This window comes from Pyxicephalus adspersus, chromosome 5 (genome assembly GCF_032062135.1).
Source record: "Pyxicephalus adspersus chromosome 5, UCB_Pads_2.0, whole genome shotgun sequence".
Taxonomy (NCBI): Eukaryota; Metazoa; Chordata; class Amphibia; order Anura; family Pyxicephalidae; genus Pyxicephalus; species Pyxicephalus adspersus.
The window spans coordinates 44,102,810-44,124,378 of record NC_092862.1 but is presented as its reverse complement, the minus strand read 5'-3'; the positions used below and the strand labels follow the sequence as shown (position 1 = coordinate 44,124,378).

The 21,569-nt window shown below is 37.6% G+C and overlaps 2 protein-coding genes across 5 annotated transcripts in view; one reads left to right on the top strand and one right to left on the bottom strand.

Annotated features, from left to right (window-relative positions):
• OSBPL1A (oxysterol binding protein like 1A) overlaps positions 1–5,080 on the bottom strand; it is a 63,137-nt gene extending 58,057 nt beyond the window's left edge. Inside the window, exons 1-4 of one of the 3 annotated variants that reach the window (XM_072411296.1) lie at positions 4,913–5,080; positions 3,278–3,393; positions 2,523–2,645; positions 400–485 (exon numbers count right to left, since the gene is read on the bottom strand). In XM_072411296.1, the coding sequence (XP_072267397.1) occupies positions 400–485; positions 2,523–2,645; positions 3,278–3,393; positions 4,913–4,929 (342 nt within the window). In that variant the 5' untranslated portion in view covers positions 4,930–5,080. Of the gene's footprint in view, positions 1–399; positions 486–2,522; positions 2,646–3,277; positions 3,394–4,694; positions 4,828–4,912 lie in introns of those variants that run through there. The other 2 variants (XM_072411297.1, XM_072411298.1) reach the window with 2 other exon arrangements.
• IMPACT (impact RWD domain protein) lies at positions 5,063–20,539 on the top strand. 2 transcript variants are annotated; one of them, XM_072411301.1, is made up of 11 exons: positions 5,063–5,246; positions 7,901–8,026; positions 8,730–8,782; positions 10,601–10,663; positions 11,197–11,282; positions 12,200–12,325; positions 12,947–13,047; positions 14,226–14,299; positions 14,854–14,944; positions 18,460–18,594; positions 19,424–20,539. In XM_072411301.1, exons 1-11 carry the CDS (start codon positions 5,211–5,213, stop codon positions 19,490–19,492), a joined length of 960 nt encoding a protein of 319 aa, XP_072267402.1. In that variant the 5' UTR covers positions 5,063–5,210; the 3' UTR covers positions 19,493–20,539. The 2 variants fall into 2 exon arrangements, with proteins under 2 accessions (XP_072267402.1, XP_072267403.1); XM_072411302.1 differs by lacking the exon at positions 19,424–20,539 and adding an exon at positions 18,043–18,119 and having other exon boundaries at positions 18,460–18,586.
• The last annotated feature ends 1,030 nt before the right edge of the window (positions 20,540–21,569 follow it).

Here is a 21,569-nt window from a genome sequence, read left to right as displayed (position 1 = left end):
AACTACAAATGAATATATATTGAAATTGTTTGCGGAGTTATGAAATGTGCTCATAAAATGTTTAAGGATTAAGAGGCCATCTTACTGGACACGGTATGTCCAAAATTGAATAAAAAAGATTTTCTACTATTGTTTCTATATTCAAAATATCAATGCACTGATACATAGTAGTAAGGGTTTCCTTTACTATTAACCTTTTGTCAAACAGTTAATGATGCACTTTTATTAAAGTAAAAAATGTTTAAAAAATGTCAGAGAAGTACAGGCAGACTTTCATGTGTACTCTTGCAGTAGCTGATAACATGCAGATTAGCCAGTTCTAGTTCTAAAAGAAAGCAGCATTTCAACCTGAAGACAGAATAAATCTCTGTATCCCCATGTAAAACATTGGTGTTTTACCTTCAGTAAATCTTCTACCACTTCATTATGTCCGAAATAGCATGCAAGATGAAGGGGCGTCCATCCCAAATTTGACTTACTTTTACCTAAAAAGAAATGCATTTGTTTGGGATTTCTTCACAATATAATTAACCAATATTAATGTTCCTTCTCTCCCTGTTACACCCTTAAGGCACAGGACAGTCTATTTTAGAGATGTCTGGTTCAAGGCCCTTTTAACATATATAGGGTTTTTACTTGGATATATTAGTATATCCTAGGGATTAAATAGGAAGAAATAGTTGAAAAAAATCTTCCAAACCTAACTGCAAGGAGCCCTCCCCAAAGCATGATTATGGCCCCAACATGCTTCATATTAGCATTTAGTGGGATGGTAAAAAAGCCCAGCTCTGGTCTCATCAGACATAACACTTTATACTAGCTTTTTTCAGAATATCACATGTGACACCAATAGCAAGCTGTAGATAAGATGTCATTTGAGTTGTAGTAACAAATCTCAGCAACTAAAGAAAGTTTTTAGAAGTCTGTCGATAACTTTTTTCACTGGTGTTCGTCTCGCACGGTCACTCACTTTATGTGGCCAGCCCATTCTTAGCAGAATTACATCTGTGCCATGAACAAAGGATATTCAGCGAATTTTCATTTTCTTGTTTGGATTCCCTGACTTGTGTCTACGCAATCACATTTTCGTGGAGTTTGTGGAATTTTTTTTTCTTGTGATATAAATCATGTGACAATGCTAACTCAACAGAGGTTAAACCATACAGGTATACATTCGTTTATTCTGGAATCACTTGGCAGTTTTCTTCACTTAAATTATTACTTTAACTGTAAAAAAAAAAAATGGTGCAACAATGATGAATTACCACTTTTTCCAAAGTTTAGCATCCTTTTTATATTAGGGTTGAGTAATGTATGTTATATTTTAATGTATTTTTAGTAGGATGTTTTACTTTCATTATAAAAAGGCAGTACAGTTTGTTCAGTGGTTAGCACTTTGCAGCACTTAATCACAGGTTTGAATCCCATGGGTTTTGTCCCACATTCCAAAAAAACCTGCAGTTAGGTTTATTGGCCTTCCCTTAAAAATTGACCTTACACTACGTTAATAACATATGATTGAGGTAGGGACATTAGATTATAAGCCTCTTTGAGGGACAGCTAGTGACATGACTATGGACTTTGTAAAGAGATACGCAATGTCATGTCAATGTTGACACCATTTAAATACTGCATAATAATAATAAAATATGTTCCTAACTTTTGTATATAGATTTTCATTTATGCAGTATAGGCACACAGTGTTCTTCCCAGCCCCTTTTAGCAAGACGCACCACCCGGCACTTTTCAGTAACCACTCGGCTGTTTTTGGGAAGTTACTGAAGAGTTAGGTCACAATACAGGGGCTGCCACCTGCCTGCAGCTTCTTCCCACCCAGCTTAAAAAAATTCTGGATTGTACACTGGGCATGCATTTATTGCTTTTTTCCCCCATAAAAAAATTACATTTTTTTTCTACTACTTGTTTTTGTCCAATTAGTATCTCCGCTCTCCCCAGGTAATTCCCTGTTGAGTCAGTGGCTTTCAAATACGCACATGCTAGTAAACCCACTGACAAAAGAAGGGGAAACCTAAAAAAGTCATTCCCTGACAACACCCTAGACCGAGAAGGGCATGTTGCTGCCTCTGTGCGATGCAGCTGCTAAGACACCTCTTTTCATCAGCTTTTAGCAGGTTCTGGAAAGGGTTACTGGCGCTCTCTTTCTCTACATAGCCCATCACTGGTCTCAGAGGGCAAGGGATGTGAACTTTTCCTTCATGCCATCTACACACAGCATTTTTGAAGACTCCAAAAAGAATTATTTAATAAATTTATTTTAATAATTTATTGCAATCAAGATTTAGATTATTTGGATCAATTAAATTGTGCCCATCCGATTGTAGTCAAACTGCATGCTTCAGATTTTAAGGAAGTTTCTATTTAAGAACTTTAGCCATGGCTTGATAATACAAAATATAAGTTTTGCAAAATGTCAGCCTTTGACATTTTTATTTAAGTTGCTAAATTTTAAATCCCTGGTCTTATGTTATATACCAGACATAAACATAAAGAAAACTGATTACCTTTGCAGTCAATATTAACCACAATGTCTCCTTTTCTGCAGTCTTCTAGCAGTTTCTGGACCTCTTCCAGGTTTCCATTTCGAGCATTCTGAAGAAGTTTCTCTTCGGCTTCACTGTTCATTTCTGAATGCAATAAATGTACAAGTTTGTCAAGTATAAGGTATAGGCTATTGAGTATTTATTTAATTGTACTGCCTAACACAACACAACAGACCAATTTCTCTATGATGCAGTGCACCGCAACACATTTTAGTGTGCTACTATGCATTACAGCAGTGGTCCCCAACCTTTTTGGACCTACAGACTACTAAACTCACAGACTGCACATAATGCCAGAACTCGCCCACCCTCCTATCGCAGGTCCAGAGACACAACCCGCCCACTGCCCTGAGCCTGCGATACATACGGGGGACATGGTCCGCGTCTCTGACCAGTGCACTCCCAAGTGGGTCCGTGGACCACAAGTTGGGGACCGTTGGTCTCCGTGCTAGGTGGGGACCCCTGCATTACAGAACATTACAAAGGTGTGTTGGGGTGTAATTTGGATTGAATCCCACACTGAACTAAAGGCGCATAAAATACATTACTGTAAAGCAACTGGTGTGAACATGCCCAGCCTAAAAAGTACTACATTTTTATGTAGTTTAGTATTTTTGCTAACTAGAGGTCCGTGATTGTACTATAGGTTTCGTAGTTTTTAATTTTTTATTACAGCAAACCTGTCTCAAACTGTAAAGAAGAAACAGAACACTTACCTTCCCTGCAGCCCACTCTACTACTGCCGTGTTTCTGGGAACCCATACTTCTAAAGGTGTCAATCTTCTGGGTTCCGTGCAGCTCGCACCTGTTCCCCACGCTAACCTCTGGAATACTGCAGGAGACACAAACGTTGTTACTTTTTAAATAACCAAACACTACTACATGTGTCAAATGATTCCTGACCTATTATCATTTCAGGGCTGATATTGGACAAGAAATTGACGTGTGTGTGCGGTGCTAGTCCGACATCGTTCATAGATCTGTCCTGGCGGATACACGAATGACTGCAATGCAAGTGAAGGGGGGAGAATGCAGTGGGGTGCCGCTGGCTCGTTCTCATCCCTCTCTTCTCCATAGAACAGAACAGTGCTGTATGTACAGCGCTCATCCATGAACCTATCAGTCTTTTGTCGTTGGAAAGGATCGTGAAAGATCTTACGTGTGTATGTGGCAAAAGACAGTATGTTCTGTCACTAGAAACCACTGTCTATAGATACCACAGGTGCATCTAACAAGAATTACACCACTGCCCCTATATAACCACAGAGGCAGTGATTACCAATATCCATAATGCATTAAAGATTTTCCAATCACGATCATAGAAAAATGTTCGGAGGGGCAAAATATATTACATGTGTTTGGGAACTATCCAATCAATTACTGAATGGAAAATCAATCAGATTGGTCATTCAAGTACAAAAGTTTTTTGTTTCTTCCCCAGATATTCAGTCTCTTTGATTTCTAAAAAATGTAGGAAATATTGAAATTTAGATTGTAAAGATCAATAAACCATTATGATATTGTGGTGGAAATAATTGTGATCATCCAGCATCGGGCAAGCATTTGCACTCTCAATACTTACAGGTATGCGAATACATCTCTAAGTAAACTTCCAAAAACAAACAATATATATATATATATATATGCGCAAAACAATATGTATAGCATATATTCAAAACATATAAACACAAAACAGCAGTTCAGTTTTGTCATTTAATAACACAAATCTGTTTTGAAAACGACAACACACAAACACTGGCTTCCATTCCCCACCTGTGACCCTAAAGTCTACCAGAGTAATCACTGCTGTAGCAATCACCTCTGGTACCTGAAAAAGTTGGGTTTCTCACCTGGAGGCAGAAGCAACACCCATAGCCCCCTGTGTACAATCTGTGGCCCCATAGCCCCCTGTGTACAATCTGTGGCCCCATAGCCCCCTGTGCATCCTATGACATTTACACTTTCTGTGTTTTGTAATTGTTCAGGTGACAGTCAAATGTCTCTCATCATATGACAAGGGAAGGCAGAACAAGACATATAGCACTGTAACTTTCTATAAATAATTAGTGATGACCCATGGGGGGGTGTCTGTATGACCCATGGGGGGTGTCAGGACCCAGGCTGCACACTTACCAGGCACTGTGCCCCCCCTGGATTGGGATGAACCCGTTACACGACTGGGAGGAGAGCAGGCTGTCAGTGACCCCACCTCCATACACATGGCTCGTATTATCTGCACACTTCCTGTGTGTTTCCCCAATGGCAGCTCGGGGCTGGGGATTTCTCTGTGCACATTGTTGTGTCCCCACTTGTCAGATACAAAAAGGTCACGTGTGGGCTCCTGGTCTCACCTGGCAGCAGTCACCATGGAAACGTCCACCTGTCCCTATTATGGCGTCCTGTAAGCCCTGTGTTATGCTTGTCTGTAGAATTTTACAGGAAAGGTCATAATATGGCGGCTGTCCTGATTTATATATTTATTGTCGGCTTATCTCTAGCCAGAGCTAACACCGGTGTGACCCTTTAGCATAACCGCACAGCCATAGAGGGTCCCTGCCCTCCCATACACATAATACGTTTTCTGTTGTGTCTGCTGCCTCCTAGTGATCCAATGACGTCGGTGCAGCGCACAGGAAACAGTTGCGATCCATGGCTGACACGGAAGAGGAAAACTTGCAGAGCCAAGTGAGTGCAGGCATGGCCGGGGTCAGACAATGTGTCAATATACAGGGAAATAATGGCAGGGTGGTATCAGGGGAGTCCTAAGGAGGCTGTGTGATCAGGTGCTAAAGGAATAGGTTGTCAGAGCTGCAGATCAGATCATATATAAAGTGTGTAATGTATTGTTTATTATTTACAACCAATATATACCATATACCTGTGAAGATGACGTTAGGGTCCATGCACATCTATACCGTGCGCTATTAAAACCTGGCCCAAATCGTCTAACACAATGACCCAAAAATCAGATCTGCTTTAGTTTTAGCAACGCGCTGCACTTTGTAGCAACGATCACCAACTGATGGTCCACAGAAAAATGTGAACATTATTTTCAATTATTTAAATTTTATTAATATATTATAATAAATTTTTATATTCTGAATGACAATTTTTGCCTTTTGTATTGCATAAATTACTGAACTGTACTGGAGACGGAAAAACAAGGGAGATGCAGCGTGATGTTAGTGTAGTCTTAAAGTGTACCTAAACTCAGAATTTTCACTTTACATAAAAGAGTAGACAACCCTTTAATGTAAATTAAAAGTTATGTTGTTCATTTTTTTTTTTTTTTTTTTTAAGTGCAACACCCTTTTTTTTTTAAAAAGGGTGCAGTACCCGGATCCAGGTGATCGAGAATCAATGGGAGCGCAAAGCCTCCCGGGATGCCTACGTCACGCATCCTCGGAGGCTCTTGGGTGCTCCTTCTGTGAATGCGCGAGCCTTTTTGTGTAAAGGGAAAAAAATTGCCAATCTCACGCATGTGCAGTGGGATCGGCAAGTTTTTTTCCAACTTATGTCACCTGATCTGCGCCTGGGTCAGATGACGTAGGAAAAAGAGGCGAAGATGGGGGCGTCCAGAGCGCCGGCCCGAAGACGGATGCCGGGACGTCGCGGGACCCGATGGGAGAGACCTTTTGGATGGATCCGACTGTCCTGCGAGATTGAAGGTAAGTGGATTTTTTGGTGTTTTGGGGGATTTTGAGTTTAGTTCCTCGTAAATTTGTATGTCACTGTTGCCGAGCCGTATACCTAAGTATTGTTTCCAACATTACAACAGTCACCCTTCTCCACGAATACCAATTGTCATCTGATTGTTTTAGTTTGTTTATTTCTCAGATGTTCTTTTAGGTAAGTATGACCTTATTTGTGTATTTTCCTTAACTGTTATAGTTAATGGCATTGCCTTTGATAACTTTCACTTCTTGTTTGGTCTTAGATTGGAATGAAATAAACCAATAATGCGTGATATACAAACTAATACTTTGCATTTCTTTAGTAATACCAAAGATAATGCAACCAATGATAATAGTAACAGTAGTAATACTTCGCTTAACTGTGAGCTGATCAATGAATCAGAGCCTCCACAGTCCTTGTCAGGCACCATTAGGAAGATCAATATTTTATAAATGTATTTTTCTTTTTTAAAAAATTCATATTGATTGTCTGCGGTATTTAAAATTATGAATTTATTGGTCTGTGAGGCCAGAAAGGTTGGCGACCGCTGATTTAGAGCGTTACCCAATGCACTGGAGAATGTGTACCGGGGTCATATTGGGATTTAATCATACACTCTGAGAATTATGGTTACCTTGTGCTCTCTGGTTTGGGTTAATATCATCATGTTTTGAATCTTCATTCCATTCATTCAATAAATGATCAATTTAATTATGTGAAATAATAATAATAATAATATATTTATGGTATGGACATATTACACAGTCCATAGTCATGTCACTGACCATCTCGCAGAGGAGCTTACATTATATTGGTCTTCTCACATAACCAATTTACACAATTTATTGAGCAAATATTCTCAGTTTCTTTTCATGGAGCCTTAGTGACTCTAAAGTTATTGGTAAAAAAAAGTTAGTAAGTGAGTTATCAAAGTGAACTTTCCACTAAAATGTAAGCTCTGCATACATTCTCTGGTCCTCCTCTCCAAATCTCTTACTTTAGTAAAATGAATGCTGATCTGGTCTGATACATATCTTCATTTCTGTAAAGTTCATTGTTCGGCCCAATCAGGCATACTTTTTCATAGGTATGTACGTTATGGCCTTATTCATTGAAAGAGGCTTACTCCGCAGGACTCTACAGGGAGTACAATAGAATGAAAAAGGGCAAGGGTGAGGTGAAAAGTCTTTATGGTGATAACTGAGGGCAAGGGCGAGTAGAATTTTTGGGTAGGCTGCACTCAAGGGGGTTGCTAAAAGCACTTAGGAAATGATTGTTGATCAGATTTGGTAAATGAAAGGGTACAGAATTAATATTAGGCTTTCTTTAGTCAGACTTCTTGTGCTTATACTGGACTCAAGCAGCAGAACCTCCCCTGACACCATCCCTGAGGAGCAAGTATGCAGTTACTTCCCATCTCATATGCCTCTGATTATGATACTTTGGGTAGACTAGAAAAGCAGAAGGTGCATAGGCACTGTCACAAGTTTGGCACTTGTCTTTGAATATCTGCAATAGATGTATCAAAAGTATTTACTTCTGGAGAAAAGCTGGAAGTGCTGCTTTAGGTTTCCATCAGTGTTTCTTGGAGCACTGTAGGGGAGCTTTATACATCCCAAGATTGATGGTCCATGTTGGTGACCTTTTTTTTTTCTTGTTTCTAGATTGATGAGATTGAAGCTTTATCTTCCATCTATGGTGATGATTGGTGTGTAATCGATGAAGCTGCAAGGATATTTTGCATAAAAATCTCTGACTCTGATCAACCAGAATGGACACTTTGCCTTCAGGTAAGAAAACAACTGGTATTGTGTTTCAAAGGTGCATATTATGTTATGTGATTATATTCAATTCCGATGGTAGATCCAACACAAGAAAAGTTCACTAATTTTTGTCAACCAATGAAACTAGCAAACATCAACTTAAACCTTAAAAGAAAAATAAACATATGTTTTTCTCCATTATAATTCTGTAGTAGTACAATAATAAATAATTTAATTTTTTTTCTTTTTGTACCTGATGATCCTTCCAATAACACACTTCTTGTCCCAGAGTAACACCAGTAATGAATTATTATTATTTTCTGTTGTTCTTAATTAGCCATTTGTAGGACTTTGCAGGGGGACCTGCAACAGGATACTCACCTGTTCCTGTTCCATTTCATCTTCTTTTCTTCGGAAAATCCCATCATTGGCTATCTTTATTTGCTGGGTTGGGATGACATAACCCCCATGCAGATGTGCAGGAGTTCATTCATTCCTTGCATCAGCATAGGGATCCGGGATTGCTGGGTATCCCTGGTAATGCAATGCAAATTTTGAGAGCTGGGCAGTGATCAGGCAGGTAAGAATAGGGACATCATCTGTTCCTTTCTGCAATGAAGACCTGTCTGGTGCCAATTTTTTTTATTGTGAAACTTTGGTTTCACTTTAATTCCAGTTATCCTTTTTCTTTGAAACATCTAATTCATTGAAAGTTTCTTTTTTGTCCTAGGTAATTCTACCCTCAGAATACCCAGCAACTGCACCACCACTTTATCAGCTAAAGTAAGTTCCTCATACTATTTTAAATGTCACAGGAACTAAAAAGTTTTTAAAATTGTATGTGGAGATATGACGGAAGGTCATCACCAGGGCATGGCAGTAAAAATTCCCTGTGCACTCCTTCCATGCCTGTTAAAGTTCCCAGTTTCTGGTGATAATGATTTTAGAGCAGCTTTAACAGTGTTTGTCACTAATTCTTTGACACCACAAGAAGTTGTATAGTGCGATTTCCTGGACTTGCTCCCATTTTATGAGGGGCTGCTGAGAAGTTTCTGGCTTTGCCCCTTCTAGGTGAAATAGGAAAATGACTGTGGGGGCATATGACAGCCCAATATCTTAATATGTAACTGTGCCAATATCAGGTCTTTGCGATTCTTAAAACTGTTTTTTATTTTAGTGGGATGCTGTGATGGTAAAGGCACAAGCAAGCTTCACGTCGTTGGAGTTACGTATTTTTTTTCTCCAGGGAAAGTCAGCAAAGGACAATCACACTGAGATGTCACAAACACTGAGGGAGAAGTGTTCTTCCTACAGCACGGTCAAAACCTGGATATCTCGTTTCAAGACTGGGCATTTCACCGTTGAGCCCTGCAGTGGGTGCCCCCAACCTCAACTGACCCGGTTACCTGCGATGCTGTCCATGAGCTGACTATTGGGGACCGGTGAATATCCGCAAAAAAGATAGCCCAGATACTTGACATCTCACGGGAGCGTGTTGGGTTTGTTATCACCTCTATCCTAGACATGCGCAAGCTTTCAGCGAAGTGTTTTAACAGTGATCAGAAGAAGGAGTTGAAGCATCCAAAGCCGTTTTGGCCCATTTTGAAGCTGCACAGGACTTTTAGGCTAGCTTAGTGACTGAGGATGAAACCTGGCTCCACATCTATGATCCTGAAACCAAGGAACAGTCAAAAAAATGGCGCCACAGCGGGTCCCTGCGGCTTAAGAAGTTCTGAACCCAGAAATCGGCTGAAAAAGTCATGGCATCCGTTTTCTGGGACAAAGACGGTATTCTGTTGGTGGACTACCTACCTCAGGGCTCTAGTATGACAGGACAGTATTATGCTAACCTCCTGGACCAGCTTAAGGAGGCAAATAAGACAAAACGCTGTGGAAGGTTGACCAAAGGGATCCTTTTTTTGCAGGACAATGTTGTGGCTGCAAAATTGAACACCCTGGGTTTCCAATTGGTCCACCATCCCCCCTACTCACCTGGCCTGGCCCCTTCAGACTATTATCTGTTGCCAAATTTGAAGAAACACCCTAAGGGGCAAATTTTTGAGGACATTTCTGATGTCGGAGATGCTGCTGAGAGCTGGTTTGCGGCCCAACCAAAGGACTTTTATTTGAACTGTCTAGAAAAGCTGCAACTACGCTGTACCAAGTGCATCAGTCTCAGGGGGTTCCCAGCAACCAAAATCCTATGTGTGCACATTGCTTAAGGCTCTGTTCAGACTAGTAGAGAGGTTGTAATGCAGTTATCACATTTTCGGGTGAGAGGCTACATGCACTGTTTCACCTATGGCAGTAGACAATAAATGGGTATGGCAGGAATTGGTTCAGTACCGCTCACTGCCACCTGCTGTCAAATGTGCAGTGGTGCGGATGGCTGAGCTGCTGGCAAGTTACTCAACCTGGCCTTAGAAAGAAACCTTTTTGCTTATTTTGCACTGCTGTTCTTTTATTGTTATATTTTAATTAATTCTATAACTGTAATTCTGCACTAAAAAATGTATTCACAATAGTTTGTTATATGTTATACATTGAAAATATGAATATCCTTTTAGATACATAACATTTTGGTATTGTGTGTATTTTCAGTGCTCCATGGCTCAGGGGTGACGATCGACTGACGTTATCAAATTATCTTGAAGACATTTTCCTGTGAGTGCCAGAAGCAAATATGCTCATAAAACTGTTAAGCAGTTAGAATTCTTTTTCAGGGCCCTAATCTGCACAATTGTGAGATCTTTGCATTGGACAGGATTTCTGTGAAATGTTTGCAGCTTGTTATTAGTTGCATGAGACTGAATTTGCAAAACTCATTACTAGACCATTACAAGGGAAGTTAAACTTACTTTCAAATATATAATAACTGATCATGTCAGTTACACATGACCTGTCTTTAACCCGGGTTTATGTTGCAGAAAATAATCTTATGTAGTGGACAGTATTTTTGTATGTTTTGCTCAAGATTGTCTTCAAATACAAAACAGAATCCAGGCTTACTTGTCTATCATTTCCTGGCTTTAGCTTTTTGTACTATACTTTTTATACATAAGAATTCGCTAGTCTTGTGGATTCATACTCTGCCAGTAAAAGTAAAGATTTAATGACAAAAGAATAAATAAATTACTATATACTTTATATCATTTTACGTATAGTTTTTTCTGTTATATTTTCTTTTTTCACTATAGGCAACATCTCGGTGACAACATCCTTTATCTGTGGGTGGAAAAAATCAGAGAGTTCTTGGTGGAGAAATCTAGGACTTCTGTTCCAGGTTTGTATATGGTGATGCTCTTTAAAGTCTGTTCCAATGACTAAAAAAGTACTTTAATCTTTTTTTGGTTACATAAGAGGCAGTTTATGAGTCAATATGAAATACTTGTTAATATATCTTGAAGCAACAAAGTCTGAGCTTGGAAAAGTCACAGTTTGTTGGGTATCACCCATTAAATTTAAGTAATATTATCATAGCCACATTCTATGAGACCAGAGGTGTTTTGATGCAAAAGCTGACATGTATCTAATGGTTTTATGCTGAATACATGTCACAAAGGACAAATAAGGCCATTGCTTAGGCCATTGCTGTGTGGCAAATGTTTGAATAATGGCATTTCATAAAAGAGGCTGTTGCCTTTTTATGAGAGTTTACAAAAGACAAAATGACAACATGTTACCATATGTTGTGATTTAAAAACTGAAAATAATCATCTTATGCAAATAGAACAATTGTATGTCTTCTTGACGTGTTTTTAAAAGATAGAAAACAACTGGCCAATTTTATCTCAAAAACTTCACTGCTTGCTGCTTTACAAATGAGAAAAATCAGAGCAAAATACACAAAAGAAGAGATATGAAGCCAACAAAAAAGGAGGGTTGGAAATAAGATGAATCAATGTTTTATCAATACCATGTAAATGGTAACAAGAAAAATCTTGAGAAAATAAGTAGAATTTTACATAGACCTCTATGTAGTCTTTCTGTTTGAACACCTCTATAGCACAAAGTATAGTAACAAATAACAGTCAGTTTGATTTTGGTTTTACAGTTGTAATACCTTTTGATTATGAGTTACTACTAGAAATGTAGATGTTTATAAGCATTTATGAATTTGTTCTCATGTGAATATATTTCAGCTGCATATTTTGAATACAAGCTGTACTGATGTAATAGACAAAACCTTGCCCTTTGCAGGTCCAACATTCAAAGCTGCAACAGAAGAAACTGACGTTGATGATGATGAAATTGCTTCCAATTCTGAACTATTAAATGACCTGGTTGCTAACTCTCTTGTTATTGGACATTTGGAAGCTTTTGAAGGTATATTTGGCTTTCTATTTATCCATGTGTAATATTCATAAACAGAGGGTGATTAAAGGGCACCTCCAGACAAGGCAGACACTACTGGTAAGATTATACAAAGTAGGTTGTATGTGTTTTGTATATTTGTCTTTTCACTGTGGATTCCAGATGAAACTGTACTGAGATTGCAGGAGAGAAGAAGGAGTAATTGTGGTTTGTATAAACTTCTCTATAAATTTCCTCGATTTTTGTAACTAAATAGGTCAGAAAATTTCTTTTAAATTGCTTTCAATGCGAAGATTAAAAGTGCGCTGTAAATCTGAACTTTTTTCAGCATTCAGAAATCACTGTCCCTTGTCTTGCACAGCAATAGTTACAGCTTGTTTAGTGTAGGGGGTAAGAAATAAGAGATTCCTCTCTGCCATGGAATACTTTTTCTTCACTGCTCATCTGGGTACACCCAGGATGTCAAGGGCCCACCAACATCCTGGGTGTGGAAGAAAGTGCTGGCTGTCCTATAAAGAAATAATAAGTAGCTTATTTTAGCGGTTCCTCAAAGCTTTGTGTTAATCCCTTACTGTGACTAGTGCAACTGCATTTTGCTTTGTGAATTACAATCAATTGTACATTATTTTGTAGAAATTGAAAAAGAGGTGCCAACAATAGTACATGGTGAACCAATAAGTGACAGAAGAAGTACATTCCAGGCACACTTAGCTCCAGTGACAAGCCCAGCTCAGGTGAGTATAAGAAGCTTCCAATATTTGTGTTATGCATTTACCATAAGATCAATGAAATTTTAACAGATCAAACTCAATCTTTTATTTATCAGTAATTTTAGGATGTTTCCAAACTTGTACCCCTTTGTACTAATGAACCCTTAGTAGCAGGAGAAAGTTACTGAATTTAAGTTGGTGAGATGCAATAATGGTGTACAGGATGCCTCCAAATTAAATTTGTTTACAGTTTTAACAATCACATATACTTAAAGAAATTTATATTTATATATACCATTTCAGTAAAAAAAAAAAAAAAACTTTATATACCTTGATAACTGAATCATGTAAATTGCATGCATGTGGAAAAATTAAATGTGGTGATTATCAGAATTACTGTTTTCCAAAAAAGTCCATTTATTAAAGTAGCAAATAATTAACTGATTCTGCAGGATGCTCGTGGCTTCTTCTGTGCATACCTGACATCAGGTATGCGCACAAGGGGCATTTTCGTACATTGTGGGGAAAAAGATGCCGATCTCAGGCATGAGCAGTGAGATCAGCACTTCTTTTTTCTCCCCTTTAAAGCAGGCTACATCACCCGATCTTGTGCCTATGCAGTGCGAGATCGGGTGGCGAAGGAAGAAGATAGAGCAAGATGGTGGTGTCCTTTGCTTTCTCCAGGTCGGGACGAAGGGGAATTCCAGGACAGCGTGGCATCTGAATTAAAGGTAAGTGTGATTTTTTTTTTTTTTTTTTTTTTCAGTTTAGTTCTGCTTTAAGGATAACAAAAACTCTGTTGGATGGTAACCTAGTTTTTAAACCAATTTGTTGAATACTGGTTAGCAAATGGTTTCATGAAAATCAATAAAGCTGGAAACCTTAAAACTACAGGGCTGGTTTAGGTCATTAAAGTGTGTTAAGGCATGCTGCTGTGTGCTGTATTAAATGGGCTTCAGCACATGCAAAAAAAAATTTCTGCATGCATTTTATTGCATTTCATTGTTCAGGACACTGCATGTTATGATGACCTTTTTTTCATTGTGGAGGAATACAGAAGTGCCAATGAAACTAGCTTTGCCTTTTTAGCCCCCTATGTGTTAGAAATCATCTATGACCCGAAGGTCACTAAAGTGTAAAGAATTTAATATAGTTTACTTGATCTTACCTGTTTTTTTATGTTCATGTCTTTTAACTTGTAGGTGAAGCAAGTACTGAACAAACTTTATGAAAACAAAAAAATTGCAAGTGCAACTCACAACATTTATTCATACAGGTTGGTGGTTAATCTGTATCTTTAATCACTACAAATATTGCCTTACTATGTGGCATTTTTAGTATCTGTGTAGAAGTACAGCATTAGCAAACTCACAAAAGGTATTATTTTGTGTAATGAATGCAAAAAGCATATGCAATGTTTGTAGTGAAATATTACTAAAATATATCATACCATAAAATTGTAATCATTAGTTCAAAAAGTTATTGCACAGTTTGGGCATGAATAATAAAGCTCTCCAAGACTGGAGAAGACATAATATCTGACTGGTGAAGAATATAATATGATTGATTTCCTAAAAATCACTTACTATTAGTTTGTAAATATTTTCAATACTGGACCAGAGTTTTGCTTGTCTTTTGATAGTCTATCTTCTCCAGTGTTGGAGAGCTTTAACAAATCAGACCCTTAAACTCTGTTTAAAAGAATTATAACAGTAATTAATGTTAAAAAAAGTAACTATTCTATACTTATGGAATGATTTTTGTTTGTGATTTTAAAAAATGTTGGGAGGACAATTAGTGTCAGATTTCTAACAGTGTATCTATCTGTAGGATATACTCCAAAAAGACAAACAGCTTCATCCAAGATTGTGAGGATGATGGTGAAACAGCGGCTGGTAAACGCCTTCTACATCTTATGCAGGTGCGTAGAAGGAGATGATATGAATAAAGCAGTGTGGGTATATATATATATATATATATATATATATATATTTATATTTATATATATGTTTACATTGGTACAATAACCCCAGGCAAACACTGTGATTCTTGTAATCCACTATGCACCAATATCTAGAAGCCTGCAAGACCAATCCCAATTTGGGTTTTTAAGCCCACTTCTTTCTTTGACTGGGCAGTTCAATCGATGATTGCTCCTTGGGTAGGATTGAAATCCAATGATTTTTATCCTACCCAAAAAGTGTCTTGGCTACACCTTATTTTAACCTTACCATTTTATGTACCCTAAAAGGACCAGACCACGATCAGGTAGTGAGAAGACCCTCAGACTTCTGACTGGACCCTTAACAGCTCTCCATGAAGACAGATATGTTATCTGCAGGCATGTTATAGGTTGTAGATATCTTCATACTTCTAGCAGGCTATTTAGATGTGAGTATAATCCTACCTAGACTGGGGATTAACTTCACACTTGCTGCAGAGAGATGTTTCAGATGCTTGATCCAATTTAAGGGCACTTTGTCCACTTTTATTCCCAAAAATGTCAACACAAACAAATTTTTCAGGGTTTTACCCCCACAGGGGATCAATGTCATGACAAAAAAAATTTGCTTTTAGACCTCAAATTTGGGAAACTTTTTCCCAGTTTACAGGCTGCACAGAGCCTGTCCACCTGAGCCACCTGACCTCAGGCTCCAATTTCCCCCTGATTCAAATGCCTGTTTTCTTTTTTATAATATTGGCCAGGTTCTCCTGCGCCATTCTCAAATTATAGCTTGGAAAGGGTGCCTGGCTCACACATTCCTTCCAGGGCACTCTGGTCCTGGATCCCACCAAACCCACCAATCTGCACCAATACAAACAATATTAGCTATTTGCTGATGATATTTCAATATATATTTCCTCCCCTTATGTCATTCTACCTAACCTCTTTAGTATTTTGGATAGATTTGCTGTGATTTTGAGCTTACATGAAAACTGGTCTTAGTCCCAGGCTCTTAACATAAATATTCTTTTCCCCCAAATTGCTCAAATTAAACAGAACTTTGATTTGTGTTGGGAGGCCACCTCGCTTCAGTATTTAGGGAATCAATTAACCCTGTCCTTTCAGCCCGTTCCAGGCTAATTATACCCCTCTACTCAAAAAAATCTATTCAGACATGAATAAATGGGCTTCGGCCCCCGCCATCTTGGTTGGGCCGAATAGTGGTAGTCAAGATGAATATTCTGCCTAGGATAATTTATCTGTGTCATACTCTCCCAATTTTGGTCCCCTCTCCGGTTCTAGCTTCACTTCAAGGGAAAGTTATGAACTTTATCTGGGGGGGTAAACAAAGTAGCATTCAGAGGAAAACTATGCTGACCTAGCATTCCCAGCGAGGCCTAGGGTTTTCCTCTTTTCATCATTATTATTTGGCGGCCCAAATTTCACAATTCTCATTGCCCCAATGGGTAGATATAGAGGAATCTGCTGTATCGTGGCGAAGTATAGCATCTTTAATGTGGATCCCTAGGATACTTGGACAATACCTGCCTTAAGCCAATCTATCATAATATGGGACAAATATAGGTCTAATTTGGATCTTTGCTCAGCTCATGTCGCCTTTACCCTCCTCTGGAACAACCCAGAATTTTCCCCAGGAACTAATGTGGGCAGCTTTAAATAGTGGATTGACAAAGCATTTGTAAGGATTCATGATGTATTGGACACATTTGATGTACTTAGTCTTGAGTACCTCGCTAGCAAAAAGGAACTCCCTTGCCATGAAAATTTCCATTATAGGCAAATTCGATCCTATGTTTCTTCTAAAATCCGTTTGGCTTCTCTCCCGCTGTGTCTTACTGTTTTTGAAAGTTCATGTAGATCCCTAGCTGATGCAAAGGGTCAAATCTCGACTATATATGATGTTCTGATGTCCTCCAAGCATAAATTAAAATTCAAGTATTCATGGGAAGAAGACCTGGGTTTTACCCTCTTCAGGGAGGAATAGAGTGAGGTATGTTACTCGCTTCTCAAGAATTCTCTCAACTCTTCCCTGGTCGAAGCAAATTACAAGGTCATATTAAGGTGGTATTTGGTCCCCGAGCGGCTCTCTGAATGTCACCCCTCAGCTTCCTCTGTTACATATGTGGTGGTCGTGCTTGCTTTCCCGCCCAAGCTTTTTGGTGAGAGATATTTACTATTAATAATGGGGTTCTAGAGAGGGATATAAGGTGTTCTCCGGTTACAGCTTTATTTAGCAAGTGTAACCTGAATGCCCCCAAGTCCTCTGTGAAGCTGTTGAAGTTGATGCAGTTGACAGCTCGAATCACATTGGCGAAATTATGGAAATCAACTACTATAACATTAAGCCCTTTTTATTCTAAAATGGAGTGGGTCATGGTGAATGATAGGATGACCCATACTCTTAAAAAAACAATGGGCAAATGTGAAAGGATTTGGGACCCTTGGAAGGCCTACTGTTCCTGTTTGGCAGGCACTTGAAAAGCAGTATGAGCTTTATGAGCAGTATAAAGTTACCTAATCTCATCAACGCTGGTTACCTCCCTTATTTTTTCCCCTTCTAGACTTGTCTCCCCGTCTGGTCTTTTGTGTATGTTTTTGAAATCTTATATAACTTTACTCTTGATTTCTGTGACTTGATTTCTGATTTCAAAAGTTTCTGTGACTTTGAATTCTGTCTTGCTCTACCTCAACCTATGTACTGAAATTAATTCGGCAACATTGGTATTGAGCAGTTTTGCACTATTGTTGTATATTTTTGAAAAGTTTTATATGTGACTTGTTTACATTTCGTTCTTTTTTTGTTTTGAAAAATTGTTAAAAACCAATAAAAATATTGAAATACAAATAATAATTGCCCCAACCAGACCCTCTAATCCCCTTTCCAGGCAAGGGTGAAGTTGATGATGCCAAAAATCCTATAAATTTGGCATCCCACGTTTCTTCTTCTACACTAGGTATCTCCCAAAACATTTTTCCTATCCTATCAAAACGTTTGTGAAATACTACACCATAAAAGTTTCACCCGTAACCTTCCTGTTTTCCCCTTTGGGTAGTCAGCCTCTAAGATTCACCCACCACCAGAGAAAGAAAAAGTGGACTACAAGGGACATGACTGTTTATGAAACAAAAGGTATTTTCTGAGGCCTGTTAAATTGACTACAGACTACCAGAACTAATAAATTTTTTACTGGAAGGGTAAATGTTAGCTTGTGTGTTTCAAGTTGGGATTGTATTAGTATTGTTTATGATCAATTGGCAAATCTTGCCTAATAGTCCAAAATTACCATAGAGTATGCCTGTCTGTGGACATCCTATTAAGTTATCATTGACACAAGTATTGCTGAAATGTTGTACTTCAGAACAGTTCCTATTCAATTGTCTCTTTGCAATCTTGTGTTTTATCTAGCTGAAACAGACAGAAAGAATATGGTGTGATCATTGGATTAATATTTTAAAATTTTTCTTTGCAGATTTTAGATGTGAAGGATGTGATGGTGGTAGTATCACGATGGTATGGAGGCATTCTTCTCGGGCCGGATCGCTTCAAGCACATAAACAACTGTGCAAGGAATATACTCGTGGAACATAACTACTGCTCCTCTGCAGTAAGTTTCCACTATAACCTTTTTTAATAGTTATTTCTACTGTAAGGCAATCTTATTGTGAACACTTTCAAAAAAGACTATTAATGAACTAATGAGTTGATCAGACTCTTGATAAAATGTCAACTTGAACAGGTTTTCGTAGCAGACAAAAGTTTCATTACATTTATATAATTATGTTAGATTTTCCAACCTCATAAACAAAAAATGTTTATTTTTGTGTAAGAAATATATAATGAATTGAGGAACCTGTATGAGCTTTCAGTTGAAATTTGAGCTAAGAAAGCTGACTCTGTTCAGCTTTACTTTAATGACATTGCTTTTAATGACATTACATTTAAGTCCTTTTAATTACTTATACATACTTAGGCAGGGCCTCCACAGTTACATCCTTATCAATACAGACATCAAAGGCTGAGAATATAATTTATTCCTTTGAAAATTCTTGTTTTGCACAAAAAACAAAAACATGTATTGCTGTTAGACATTTCTCCTGTATTTACAGGCAGCTCCTCATTATTCTACTCCCCCCTTACTACTACCTGTCTTCTCAGCATTGCGATAGTTATTTTGCACTTGATGGCCCAAACTAGTGGCAGCTAATGCAGCTTCCTGTGATAATATAGTAACAATCCTGCACTGCTCCTAAATTCAGAGCATTAAACATTAAGAATTAAAAAAAAAAAGAAATTAAGATTCAATACCCACAAACTTTCCATTAGAGATTTTGTTTTGCCTCTTTCCTGGTTGTCTTTTAGTAATAATCATTGCATCATTATCAAACTGACTTTTTCTCATAAGATATATTTACTCTTCTCTTTTATCATTTTAGGATGAATCTAGTAAGCATGGAAAAAACAAAAGCAATTCCAAAGATGTTAAGAAGAGAACAGAACATTAATATATTACAATAATGGATGCAGGATATTTTAAAAGACAATCTACACGTGTACAGGATTTTCCAGGCTGAGCTATACAACTTTAACTAGTGATTTCATATAATAATTATTTATAATAATGCCAGGTATAAATGGGAAGTGTACAAAAAGTCCAAAATATAACAGGCCTTAAAATCACAAAACAAAAAATATTTTAGTTTCTCCATAATTCATAGACTGCAATCTCTGTTGCAGCTTTTCTAGTCCATTTGAACATCAACTGTCTTCGACATTTCTATATTAGTCAAGTGTTAACTTATGTTTGTTAAGAGGTGTTTATGAACTGTGCCTAAAAGTGATGATTTTATCAAAACAAATTTATTATGAAATACTGTGCAACACTTTAAATCTGTCATTTGCTTGCTTAATATATATTATGCAGGGACTATAGTGATGGGATGTTCTTGGTCAAAATCATAACTTGGCTTTTGACAGTCACTACAGATCTAAACAGTTAGACACTTTTTTTTATTGGTGTTGATTTAATAAAGTAATATAGGCTGTTCCATTTGCAAAGTGAGTCATTCCCTTGTTAGGGATGAGGCTTTAATAAATTTTACTATCCAATCATGTGTAAGGAAGAATCCTGTTTATGCAGTAGATATCTTTGCAAAGTGAACCATCACTATGATAATCAAGCTAAGTGAATGATCCCTTGTCAGGTTCTAAGTCACTTTCATAAGTGGAAAGCCTAAACTTCTTTAGTAAATAACCCATATTAAGTGTTCCTTTTGTGTAATAAAGACATAATTATGGAGTCAGGATGCTAAGTAGTGACACCATTGTTTTAGCCTTTTGGGTGAAAGCAGAGACAACGTTTTCCACACAGAAAAACAGTCCCAGCAAGCAGAAGGTGAACCAAGTCATTGTTAGCCTCTAACTTAAAAATGTTTTGGGTAAAATCAATCATTTATTTGTTAAAATAATTTGAAATCTACAAGATGTGCAAACAATTAGATAACTTAAATGTATTGAAGAAGACCTTAATAAATACATTTTGGTTATAATAACCATTTCTGTTTGTGTTTTTATGTTTGGATATTTGGCCATTCTGACACATGTAAAATCTGTTGCCTATATCTAGATACAATAAGTTCTAATTAATTAGGTAGATGGTAGAAATTATGCTCAATAAACCTATGAAGGATAAAATCACTTCTTGGTAAGCACCTTTTTCTACCTATAGATGTTCTGCACAGTTGTGAAATATTATTGATTATAAAATGCTATACTATATTTTACTATAAAATATATAAAATTAATATATAGTATATTAATTATACTGAGGGTACAAGTTTACAAGTTTATTTTGTTTTTTGTAGAATTAGTAGAGTAACAAGGCAAGAGTCACATTTGAAAACCTTCAATATGATTACCTTAAAGAAAAAGTTTCAGAGTAAGGTGCAGTTATTCTTTGCCCCCCACTTTAACTTAGGAAATGTAAATGGAACTCTCTATCTGGAATATGCTATTAGGTCGGGGTAATTACTGCAGCCTGCTCCATTGCTGGCTCATCCTCCTGTGTAAACAATCGTGCAGGGCGCTAATGCACATGTGTCAGCTCCACAGTATAGACCCAGCTCCTGAGAGCAATCGTTTGTAGCAAACGTTGGTTGAATACTCTGAAGTGGCTGGATGATGCTAATGATTTGATCAATGTATGTCTGTGAAAACTTTAGATATCCATGTTTTTTTAAGATTGCAGTTCATACAAAGTGTAATGCACTTGTATTGCATAAATTAGATGCATTTCTTTATCTTTCATATCTACTTTTATAAAATCATATATATTAAAAAATAAAAAAAATATATTAAACGTGTTTTTTGTTGTCCTTGGGCCATTCCCTTCCCTTAATAATCTAAATGACTAACATCATCACAAGGCCATTTTATGATTGTATCCCTTGGACTTATTGTAATAAGATAATGTGACAGAATACACAGTGGTTAAAAAGGTCAAGTTAATAGACTTGGGAATACAGGCTGCCATTATCTTTATGCCTCTTTGAGGTACGCAGGTCCCTGTTACAAGACTATAGA